At 43.1% G+C, this 12,710-nt stretch overlaps 1 protein-coding gene across 4 annotated transcripts in view; it reads right to left on the bottom strand.

Moving 5' to 3' along the window:
- Positions 1–12,710, bottom strand: part of VGLL4 (vestigial like family member 4) — a 157,344-nt gene that overhangs the window by 143,031 nt on the left and 1,603 nt on the right. For all 4 annotated transcript variants that reach the window (XM_057705424.1, XM_057705426.1, XM_057705427.1 and 1 more), the window contains exon 2: positions 1,419–1,495. In XM_057705424.1, the coding sequence (XP_057561407.1) occupies positions 1,419–1,482 (64 nt within the window). In that variant the 5' untranslated portion in view covers positions 1,483–1,495. The remainder of the gene's footprint in view (positions 1–1,418; positions 1,496–12,710) is intronic.

Raw genomic sequence — 12,710 nt, 5'->3', positions numbered from 1 at the left:
GAACGTATCATGTATAAAAGCTCAATCTCACCAAATTTTTTGTTAGTAGCATTCTAGTGCTTAGAAAAAGAACATTTGACCTTGTTCCACAGAAAAGTCATTCTTGCAAACATCAACTGTGAACAGTAACAATTAAAAACAAAGGTACCAGAATGGAGGTTCCTCAAAAAAACTAAAAACAGCTATCATACGATCCAGCAATCCCACTGCTGGTCATATACCCTGAGATAAACATAATTCAAAAAGACACATGCACCACAATGTTCACTGCAGCACTATTTACAATAGCCAGGACATGGAAGCAACCTGAATGTCCATCAACAGATGAATGGATAAAGAAGATGTGGCACATATATACAATGCAATATTACTCAGCCACACGAAGGGACAAAATTGAGTTATTTGAAGGGAGGTGGATGGATCTAGAGTCTGTCATACAGAGTGAAGAAAATCAGAAGGAGAAAAACAAAAACCATATGCTAACGCATATACATGGAATCTAAAAAACGTTACTGATGAACCTAGTGGCAGGGCAAGAATAAAGACACAGACACAGAGAACGGGACTTGAGGACATGGCAGGGAAGGGGAAACTGGGATGAAGTGAGAGCAGCATCGACATATTTACACAACCAAATGTAAAATGTATGGCTAGTGGGAAGCTGCTGCATAGCCCAGGGAGATCAACTCAGTGCTTGGTGATGACCTAGGGGATGGGATAGGAAATGCGGGAGGGAGGCTCAAGAGGGAGAGGTTATGGGGATATATGTATACATACAGCTGATTCACTTTGTTGTACAGCAGAAACTGGCACAACATTGTAAAGCAAAAAGTAAAAGCAAAAAGAAAAACAAATGTACTTAAAGATGAGCGAGAAAATCACTTGTACACGACAGCAAATGGCCTTCCGCTGTCGGTGTTCTCTCTCCTTTTGACCCTGCCCCGCGGCACTGGCGCACACGTCCCCCCAGTGTTTGTTCTCTGTCAGCTAGGCAAGTGGAATCTGAACGACTATTTCCCATCATACGCGTACCTCCAATGACAAGAATGATCTTGGATGATTCTTCACATCTCTAGTTCTCTGCTAGTCAATTAGTCTATCAACAAACACCTATTTATCGAAACTTCTATAGCCACGTCAGGAGTATCTCCACTCCAGATTCCACTAGAGTCAGTGGCGGGGGAAAGAACTTCCTGAGTTAACAGCTCAAGCCCCAGCATCCAAAGATAACACTTACAAGACATACATGTTCTAGCACTTGAAAACAAAAACAACCATGCCAAGCTGTTATCTCTGAAGAAAACAACCAAAATTTACCGCACATAGCCACAAAACCACGTGGAGCAACGTGATTTTATTATGCCGCAGGACACAAGGAGGTATAGGTGAAAAGCACTTAAATCGGACTCCTGACTTACGTTTTTCGTCATCGGCATGTACCAGGGATGCTGCCCTTGACAAGACATCCAACGGTGTCTCCATTCCTGGTTGGAGCCTAGAAGGAAAAAAAGAGAGGGAGAAAAAAGGAGTTTAAAAGGAATTCAAAAGACTCTTTTAGAATTCTGGTACTTTACCATTGGAATGATTCCCCCACCAAATACAGATCACAATTCTGAAGATGAAACTCTTCCCAGCCTGTGATGAAATTCATCGGACGTGGTTCAGGAACAGACAGAGAAAGGGGTTAAATTCCATTCTGTCCGCTAAGCCAAACCTTGCCAATTCCAGGAAGCAGCTCATGTCAGAACTAAAAGAAGGGATATGGTGACTATTCCTGCCCATGTTATTCATGCTTATAAATGTTTATGTGCATATATTACAACATGCCCGTCCAAACATACCCAGTAAAAAAACAGTTCTCAGAACAAAGGCTACTCTATGAACACAGCATTATGGAGTCTGAGATTTTTGTTGTGGTGGTAGTTCTTGTTGGTTTATTAGTTTTAACAAAAATTACTAAGATTGAACTATTGTGTCCTTTTGCCTCCTTAGCTGAGAGACACTCTGCAAAACTGTGTAGCATAAAATAGGCAATGTACTCATGAAAAGTGTGTGAATTCCACTGGTGAGTTAAATGGTATTTAAAGTCCGATAGGAATCTTTTAAATTTTAAAATGTCATGTTTTGTAGCTATCACCACTACCACCTATCACCAATTTTTTTTTTAATAGAACCTGGATTTTTATTTTTAATTCTGTTTTCTTAAATTACAGCACACCTATAAAAGCAAACACTGGAAAAGGGTTAAAGATGGCGGAAAACCTAGAAAATCTGGCTACTTTTACCAGTTTTCCTTTTCTGGATTATTTAAATACACACACACACGCATGCACACACACACACGCATGCACACACATACAGTTAGTAGGAAAGCAGACACACCCTATTAGTTCAACAACCGAAAAAAAAAAAAATACCTTCTTAAGTGCACCCTTTAGAGATGCTCAGCACTTATTCAGGGTTCTTCAGCCTTTCCTGAGTACCTACTATGTATGTGCCAGTTACAAGACATAGCAAACCAGCTTTATTTCACAGTACTGGTACTTCAGGCCTCCAAAAAAAAATCAGCTTTTGATCTTGCAATGTGATTTCATTCAATAAACATTATCTACTATGTACTAAGGCAGGAAAAATAAACAGAGCCCAACAGTTGCCTTCAAAGAGCTTTCAATTTATACAGCAGACATGCCTACAAGAAATCTAGTTTAAGGCAGCGTTTTCCTCAAGTGTTGCACTGGATATTCATATTTTGTAAGAAAAGGATTTTTCTATGATAAATAAGTTTGGGAAACGCTGGAATAAATCAAATTAAGCAGTTTCTTTTCCTTCCTGTGCTTCTTGATAGTCCGCGATGCCTTCTTCAGGGGGCACAGGCAGTGGGGAGGCAGCTGTAAATACTTGACCTCTCAAATTTCACCGCCCATTCTTCTAAACTGAAACATCTCTTTAGGGGACACTTAGGGAAATCATGGATTAAGGCAGAAAGCGCTAAGTGCCAAAACAGCGCTATAAACAAAATCCTACAGAAATAGCAATGAATTCTGAAAGGCGTTGTGAAGGAAACAAAGGTGAGTTGAGCCTCTGAAGCACAGAAAGGAAGGACAGAAGCAGAATTCATTCAAGAACAAGCTGCCCAAATCAGCTAGAAGGTGAGTAACGTGGGGATAGAAAGTAAATGCCAAGGATGGAAGTTTGGACTGGTGTCACATCACAGGAGGACTGAGGGCTGAAACGGGATCTGAGCCGGATTAAGGAGCCACTGAAATCTCTGAACCGAGCAATAACTTGGCCATGGATGTGTTCCAGGAAAGTTATCTCAGTAGCGCCCTGTAGTCGCAGCCTACAGAAGAGGAAGCCAAAGGCAGGGGATAACCTGAAAGATACAGGGATGCAGCAGCAGGAGGTAAAGAGGGGCCTGGGTCAAGGGCAGCAAGGATAAGAGAAAACTGCTGACGGAAGTGATGCAACTTGGAAGGTCTCAAGGTGTCAGAGCAGGGTCCAAGAGGACTCTGAGTGACAGGGAGGGCAGTGCGGTCGTAAACCAAACAGTAAATTTCTTCTTTTTTCAGAGACAAGGAAGGAATAAGTAAAATCAGAGGCACACGAGAGAAAAATAAATGACATTCATAGTCATCATGCTCCTTGTAAGATATAAAAGATTACCTCCTGAGAGTTAGGATTTGGCAACTTGTTCAAAGGCAGGGAAGACAAACGTGTGGGACAGACTGAACTCCCAAGAACTCAGTTACATTCTCTTCACCCAAGCCAGTTTCCTATTCAGGCAAGATCTGCGTTTAAAGTCTTTTATTTTAAGTAAATGCTGATAAGCATTCTACTCTATAAAGCAGTATTTAGACTCACAATTCCTTAAATTAATTGCCTCGCTGAGCTGAAGGACAATGCTTTCAAAATTCTAAACCCAAAAAGATACATGTTAACATGTGCCTCTTATGTAAAGTATGTGCATAGATGCAAAATCTCAAAGTATAAAAATACCAAGTGACACAAAGACGCAGACCCAGAATTCCAGCAAGCGGGAGATCAGGTCTTTAAGTTTATTCACTCCAAGCAACCTAGGTTCAAAGTAGGTACATAAGAGATTAGTGTTTAATGTTCACCTACAAGGCACCTGCCAACTGCTGCAACCCTATGAATGTAACCAATCATTTTTCACTACACAATTATGGAGTTCAGCAAAGTATTTGAGTTCACAGAGAAATAGAAGATATGATCCCTGCTTTTAAGGAATTATGGCCTTGTTTGTGAACCTAATGTATATGGAATAGGACAACAATAGACACATTTAAGAGCATAAGAGAAGACAAAATATAATTTCACGCTGAAATGCCTAGTGTGTGTTAAAAGAGCGATCAGTGTCAGCGGAAGTGTTTACCCCATAAACACGTATCTTTTGTCAGTTTACGTGTGCGCGCGTGCATGCGGGCACGAGAGTGTGTGTGTTTTAAAAAGCCACTTCAAAGGTTTCCTTCCCACTCCTCTCCCCTGGGCAGCCTCTCCTCTCTGACCCCTCCTACTCACCTGGATCACATGGTCTAAATATTTCCTGGGTGCAACTACCCTGTTGATTCCTGCATGTACAGTCCTGTTGGATCCACAGCCTGAGGGAACGCACAGAGCAGGAATGAGAACCGGGGAGGAAGACTGAGACCAGCCCAGTCAGGACTGAGGATCCCTGCCGAGGAACAGCAGCAGCTAAGTTTGGGGAGCACGAAATGGGTGGACTCAGGAGAGAGCCAAGGCTGGCCAGACCGTGTCCACTTACTGGAGTAGGCACTGGGCAGTGCTGAGTCCCTGAGCAGGCTGGGGAGGTGGTGTCAAGGATGTTTTAGTTTAGCAGGTGTGGGGAAGATGGTTTGACCTGAAGGGATGAAGTCTGGAGTCACTGGCAGATCGGTTAGGAGGTTTCCATAGGAAGCAGGTGTGAGATTAAGGACCACAGAAGCAGGCACCGTGATACAGGTGGGAGATGATGACCAGGAATTAGGCATTATCGAGCCACAAAAGGCAAATAAAGGTGGAAGATAACAGTAGAAAGAAAAAAAAAATGAGTTCTGAATTTTACATCTTGTACAATATCCAGTCTAAAAAACCCAATAAAACATGTGAGTAACGTAGGGGAAAAAACTACGGTCACAGTATTAGATAGAGGGTCACACTCCATTGAGAGGGAAATGAGCATCGAGGTGATTTGCGGGGGGGGGGGGGGGGGGGGGGGAGTGTCTCTGGACACTAACCGTGTGAGTTTGAATGGGCTCAGCCACGTTCCACCTGTGTGGCCTGGGAAGTGACTTTATGTCTGTGTGTCTGTTTCCTCACCTGTAAAATGAGGATGTTGATATCACCTCCCTCACAGGGTGTTGGGAGAAGTGAATGGGCTTTATGTGTATTAAAATAATTATTTGTCAAAACATATGTGAACGTATTAAATAAACTGAAAGTGATGGTAAACGTACCGGAAAAAAGGCACTGGCCACTACTTGAGCTACAGTAACCTGGGAAGATTTCTCTGAGATGAGAGGCCTAAAGGATGAGAGGAATTACGCTTGTGAAGGGGAGGAGGGAGACAGACCAAGCTGGCTCTGTGGACACGGGGTTGCAGGGGGGTTGGCTGCCGTGACCACAGCAAGAGGACAGGGTGAGGCGGGGAGGTGAGCCCAGGCCAGGTCACACATTCTCTTCTCTGCAGAGCATGACAAAGCTGAGATCTTATTCTTAGTGAAAAGTCCCTGAATGGTGTGAATGGTTTTAAACAGGGCAGAGACATGTCTGGTTTATTTTATATTCTTCATGAACCATAAATCATCTACGAGCTTTCGCAAAAGATTACGCGGTATCCAGAAAATAAACCTAAGTACATGCCATTGATGTGTTCCCATGTTCGTGGTAGTTTTTACAATATCATTACCACCAAAAACATAATCACTTGAAATGCTGACAGCTGGAATATAATAAACCATTAAAGGGTGAGGAATGTGCTTCTGGAAAAAGACATCAAGTCCATCTGTAAGGGTTCTACTGCACTGCAACCCATTTCTGGTCTATCCATTCATCTTTTTTCCATGGTTGTTGTCAACTATGAACATAACTCATCATGAAGAGAACATATAATTTGTTTTGTTGGGTTTCTTTTTTCCAGGCAATGGTCAGGATTTTCTCTGCCATTCTATATTGTTTTCCTGAGACTCCCTTATCCCTAATAATACATTCTCCGAATAGCTTCAGGTTGAGAATTAGGGAATAATAGGTATCAATAATAAAGCTACTGAAATTTAGGGATAATCGGTGCTAATGAAAAGCTCAGCTCAAAATTTGAACACCATTATTCTGGGCTTCCACAAAGGACTGTGTTGTTTTGGTTTTTAATCAACAAGAGGATAGAACCCCTAACTGGGGAATAGAATTATGGGGTGTATTAGTTTTGTTTTGTTTTTTTTCAGGCAAGGGAACAGAATTTCAGGATACGTCATGGAAGTGTTCCAAGGAGATTTCCAAGGTGAAAGCTACAGCACCAGGCTTGGCTCACTGCACAGCTCCTCCAGTAACAGTGGCCCAACTACAGTGCAATTTAGGAAAGCGTGAGTCTTGGCTAAAGGCTGAAACCGGTGGAGAGAGGGAGAGGCACATTCAAACCTCCAGATATTCCTGCCACACTATCACTTGGCCAAAAACCCAAAATAGGAACACATCACTATCCTCGGATCCTGATGGCACACCCAGCTCCCAGACGCACACCTCAGCATCCCCAATTCCTGCTGGCCCTGCTCCATCACTCTATCGGGACCACTTCCTGAGCTAATCTAACTCAGCCTCAGCTAAGATATACAACTGTAGAACAAGTCTACAGCACGAAGTATCTCACCATGGCAGGGGTGTGCAGCCTCTGGGGCCATCAAGAATTCAGAGGCTTTCATCGGGTATCTCCTATGCCTGGTAAATACTATACAGAGACCTTACAGAGAAGGAAACATGAGCCCCCTGCTGTAGCAGCAACTTACACCAAATGTGGATCCTTCTGTGGCCGACGTGGCTGTGCGTCTCAGTGAGCATAACTGAAATGAAATTTCAGACCGAAGGGTCGCCAGATTCTGGTGACCACATGCAGGCACAGGCTCAGGCATGTCAAGGAGACGTGAATTAACCTCCCGGCTGTTTCTTCTCCACGGCGTGTCCAACTGATGCCCCACTAACTTCTGGCAACACACACATTGTCTCTGTTAACACCCAATTCTCAGATCATCCCTCTCTGTTCGTCTTGCTAAAAAACTTCTCTTGTTTGTGTAACCCTTTTTTCTTCCCTCACTTTACCGTTTGTTAAATCAGCAGAGTTGGGACTTCAACATCAGAAAACCTAAGTCTGAGCCCTACTTTAATATATTTACTCATTCAATCAATCATCAACTGAAAGCCTATGATGTTCTAGACTTTGCTCTACATGCCTAACACGAATTATGGGGGGCATTTAACCTCTCCATGCCCAAGTTCCCTCATCTAAAGAAAATGGTACCAACGTTGCCTATTTCATATGGTCACAAACTCGGCATGTGGATGAAATGATACAACGTTAACTAAAAACATCCACTAAAGACAAGTGAGAAATACATTTACATTCTGCCACCGCTGCCACCTTATGGCTGTGCAGCATATACTTTTCATAACACACTTGCATACGTTACCTTACTGATTCTCACTGTGAGCTGGCCAGAGAGGATTATTATAGTTTCCTACGGATGAAAAACCAAGGTGCCAACAATATGTGACTCCCTGAAGAAGCTAACTCTAGAATCCAAGTCTCCTAGCTTACCACCTGGTGCTATTTTAACTATTTCTCAGCTGATTTTCATAAAGACCTTTTGAAGAAAAGCAGTTTTTCAGCTTAAGTTATCTGGAAAAACAAAACAAAACCAAAAATAAACAATACCTTCCAGCAAGACTTCTAGTCCTGTGCTCTTTCCCCTATACCTTGAGATACATATGAGGCAATAATCTGATAATTTCTAAAGACAGCAAAGGAAGACAAGCCCTCCCCTCCTGGGAACATGAAAGCCAGGACATATTTCACTTTCTCTGAATAGAGAGGCACAGAGTCACATGAACAGTAACCAAGGCAGGAAGGTTCTCACAGCACCTCGGCTGGGGAGACTGGGGCAGACAACACTGGCAGCGATGCCAAAGGATCCCTGGGGCCCCAGCTGCACAGTAATTAATATAAGCCCTGAGGACTTCCAGCTCCAAGGACAGGTTCAGTATCAGGAAGGATGGTTTCTACTCAGTCATGCTCAAGACAACCTGCTATTAAACTCCAAGGGGTAACTCTTAAGGTTCAGTGAACGATATGTGAAAACTTTCACTGCATTGCTTGTATTTCTCACAACCTTAAATTGTATGCCACACTCCTAAATAGAAACCAGTCCTTATTCAAAATACTCCTTCAATGTCATACTAGCAAAGAAAGAGCATAAACAGATGGACCCAGGTTTCCTTACCGAGGCATGTCCCAGACATAAATTATGGACCTGTCTTGCCATAATGTGAAGCATCCTACCAGGTACAATGTCAGAAGGACGTGCCTAACTTCCTCTTGTATCCAATTCCTTACTTCTACACATTATCATTTCTGAAAATTCATTTGAGGGTCAAATGTCTGAAATGTGAACAACACATCTACATGTTCTACACTTATTTCCAGAGAATTAAAAATATATTTGTGTAAAACCCCTAGTTAGGCTTCTTTCAGGTGCTTGCCAACCTCAAGCATAAGCCCCAGGATAAAAGCCAGCTCTGCTGGCAGTTCTCCCCTTGTTCAAGAAAAATTTAAAGATTCAGTAAGTTAGTACAAGCGTGTACCCTTTCTGTAAGGGTTTAAAGCTCCTCCCCGTCCCATGAAACCTCAATAAGGCAGGTCTATAAGCTGGGCAGCCACAAAAATCTCTTCCCCCAGGTGGGACATGTCAGGTATCAGTAGCTAGGCGACCTCAGGTGCCTGCCATCAACTGAGCTCTGTCTTTTGCTTATCTCCCCCTCCCATCACATCAACACAGAGGAAGCTGGGCTGAATGAGGGTACCACTCTGGATGGAAATCCTTGCATAAATGCTCCACTCAACCACCTTAGCTTTTCTGATGCTAAAATGGCCCAAGGCTTGACTCTATGGGCCTCCTCAGCAAACTTCTGCCCACCCCGGGATGGGGGTGGGGGGGAGCTGTCAGGATGTGATATTCAGTCATCTTGAAGACCCTGGCAACAGGAGCTGCCCAGTGGTGCTACCATAAAATAACTAAAACCCTTAACTACTATCATACATGTTGGCATCAGTGTCAGCTGTGCAAACATATGGCCTGTATGAAAGCAATCATGTGCCTGTTGAAGGCCACCTATATAGACAAAGCTGCAAAACCAAACTCAGGTTATAGCATACTTCCCGCACTTTATGTGAGGCTGCCCAGTGCTGGTGCAGAATTCTTACTGCTGGCTGAAGTTCATCCATCTCCCTAAAGTGCCCCCTGCAAAGTGCCTGTATGGGGGGCCCACACTGACACCACCACTCTGTGCAAGGAGGAAAAATAAAATTCAAATCTGGACTTTTGAGTAACTACCAATTGCCACAATTTTTCAACAAGGTTGTCAAATAACAAACTATCCTTTCTTTTTCCTCATATTTAGACTATCATGAACCTGTCTCTTCATTTTTAACACCTCAGCCTCCTACAGCACCTCATAGGAAATAAAAGAAACTCTTTGGCATTTTTAGTTCACTCTGGATATACTTGCTCTTGCCATTTATTTTGCTCAGATACTTAGAATCTCCTATTCAGAAGTACTGAGGTGCCAGGTCCTCTCAGGGACCTGTCACCCCCAAGAATGAGAGACGTGGACCTACATTACAGCCCAAGTTGGCAAACTCCCCATAATACCCAGGTCAAGCCTCCCACTGTGCCAAAATCTCAACTCCCAGCCTATCAGTAGCCTAGAGAAGTCTTCCAACCCATGGCATACTGCATCTTTAGGAAGCTCTTTCGTTACTGGCGTCATTAAAGATGGCCAATTCTCATCATTCACAGTTGCTATGTTCTATAAGATCTCTGAGAACTCTAAATTAGTGAATACTGAACCACTGTGCCCAGGATGAAACTGCCTCAAGAACTGATTTGGGGATACAAATAATTTTAGAGAGGAGACAAATTCACAAATACAGGAATCCATGAATAATGAGGGTTGACAGTATCTGGTTATCAGACCTGAGGCCTGAGACATAGAAAGCACGTTCTACAAGGGTTTCCTCCTTTGCAAAAGAACTACTACCTTGTAGCCCAGATAGAAAGAATTTTTCTGATGTCAGCACCTCCTGCATACACTCCTTCCTTCCCCCTACCTTGGCAGTTTATACTATCAAGATTTGGCAGTCTGATTTCTAAGTTGCTGTGGTTTTTGTTTGTTGTTTTACTGTGGACAGACCCTAAATGGCTAAAGGCTGAGCAGGAGCATCCCTTTTTCTCTTCTCTTAAGCTCCCACATATAGACTTGATTAACTTCAGAGAGGCTCCCTAAAAGAATCACAAACAAGCCTCAGTCAACATACTTGCAGAAACTTCTTAACCAAAAAAAAAAAAAAAACACACACACACACCAAACCTCTCTTCCACCAGGTTCTCAGAGCTGAACAGCTTGTCTAACACAAGAAATGAAGAGAACTTGCTATGTTAAAACTGCCAGACAGTATCAATATTTTAGTTACATTAGAATTTTCCTAATGTATTTGACATTTACCTCCTAAATTTGAGGACTCCTTATTTTATTAAATCACACTCAAAGTTGCAAAACAACTTTTATTATGGTTATTTTACTTACTATTTTCATTAAGGCAAACTAAAAGTTTCACAGCAAAACTATCCAGGAGAGACACCTGGAAGAAACACAAAGCAAAATCTTCCTTCAGATTTGTTTTGGCGACCACCAGAGGCTGATGACACGGCCGACTCCCTAACCGACTCCCTAAGGAGTTAAAAGGAATCACCCACTACAGAACTCTTACCAAACCGACCACTTGAAAGGGAAAGTTTTCATTTCATAATTATCATTTTGTAAGAAGTGTTAAAATCTTAAGGTAAAGTCATAGTTCTAAATCGGCTGGGGGAAGGGGCAACAACTGTGTTTATGAAGCTCTTTCAAGTCTTCAAAGATTTTATAAATAGCATAACACAAAACACTTTTCAAAGCACACTATTCTCTGTAATTCCTGAAACTCTGTGATGTATGGGAACAGATTTTATCACCCTCTTACAAAGGAAAAGAAAGCACAAATGTTAACTAGCAGTAACTTTTTCTGGTCACAAACTTAGTAGGTGACAGGGTTAGGACTTGAATTCAAGTGTCCAGAAATAAGCCAGAGCTGTTTTTACTACAACATTCACAGTTTTGGAATGTAGTTCATGGGTTATTTATAGCAGAATTATCTTCTTAATTGTATTGTGTTTTGGTCAACATAAAAATTAGTTTGCATTCCCTTGCAAATGGAAAGCCAAAGGCAGGCTGCCCAGAAGTGTGAAAAAACAGTGGCGGGGGAAATCAGGCTGGGATTAAAATGTTGCCAAAGTCAAACAACAAATTTAGGGGTTTACATCATTTCTACCAGGAGGGAGATGACTTTTCAGCCAGATTCATCAGGAAACACACAGAAAACGAACACACACACACACACACACACACACACACACACACACACACACACCTGTCTTGAGCCCAAGACAACAAACCTTTAAGTATTTCTAAGCCCATCATTTAAATGAGCACTGAGATTGAGAGATACCTTGTTCCAAGACTGCGCCCCCAGCACAGCCTTGAGGCGCTGACCCCTCAGGGCTCTCTAAACCACCCGCACTACTCCCCTCACGCTCATGCGCAGATTTCATGAGCTGCAAGCAGAAAACAATGAACATTACAAGTTTGTGGACTCAGAGGCTGCAGCAAAGAGTTAAAAGTTTGGTATGCTAAAATGGAACGCAAAACTGACCTTCAAATACTAAAAGGAAAATTAACATTTGTTGCTTTTGCCTTTGAATGTTCAGAGAAAACAAATACGAGCCTTCATTTTCGTAAGGTAGGCTTGGGTTTGGGAAAAAAGATAGTCAAACTCTACAGGCCAGGAGACAGTACCTTTCAAATAGGAGGGGCAACCAGCTGCTGCTAAAAACTAGAAGAGCCGCCTCCACCCCCGCCCCCCAGGCTGCTGGTTCTTATTAACTGCAAGAGGAGGAAATAAAACTCCCAAACACACAGCGCCAGTGATCAAAGTGAAACCGATTTCTGAAAATCACCTGGCTTCGACAAACACATGCCACTAAAGCGCATAAAGATGAACAGCCCCAGCAAGTACTGTCATCCTTACCTAAGAGATTTAAAGGTGTGATGAATAAAAGGAGACTTGAAGCGAAACCAAAAAGGAAAAAACCTTTGCTTTGCGGTGAGGCCTGCCCTCGCTGCAGGAAGAGTGTGCTGTTTTGTTTTGGGGAGGGGGCAGGAAGTATACAGAGAGGAAAGAGCCGGTGCCAGCTGCCCATCCTCTGCCACGGCCCGCGGTCCCGCACCACAGCCGTCCTCTGCCGCCGGCCACGACCAAGGCGCTGCTGCAGGGCGCGGCCCCCCGCCCCTCCGCCCCCGGCCGGCCCCTCGCCGCCGACTCCCAGGACACCTTC

This window comes from Hippopotamus amphibius, chromosome 13 (genome assembly GCF_030028045.1).
Source record: "Hippopotamus amphibius kiboko isolate mHipAmp2 chromosome 13, mHipAmp2.hap2, whole genome shotgun sequence".
NCBI lineage: Eukaryota > Metazoa > Chordata > Mammalia > Artiodactyla > Hippopotamidae > Hippopotamus > Hippopotamus amphibius.
This window is presented reverse-complemented; position numbering and strand designations above follow the sequence as displayed.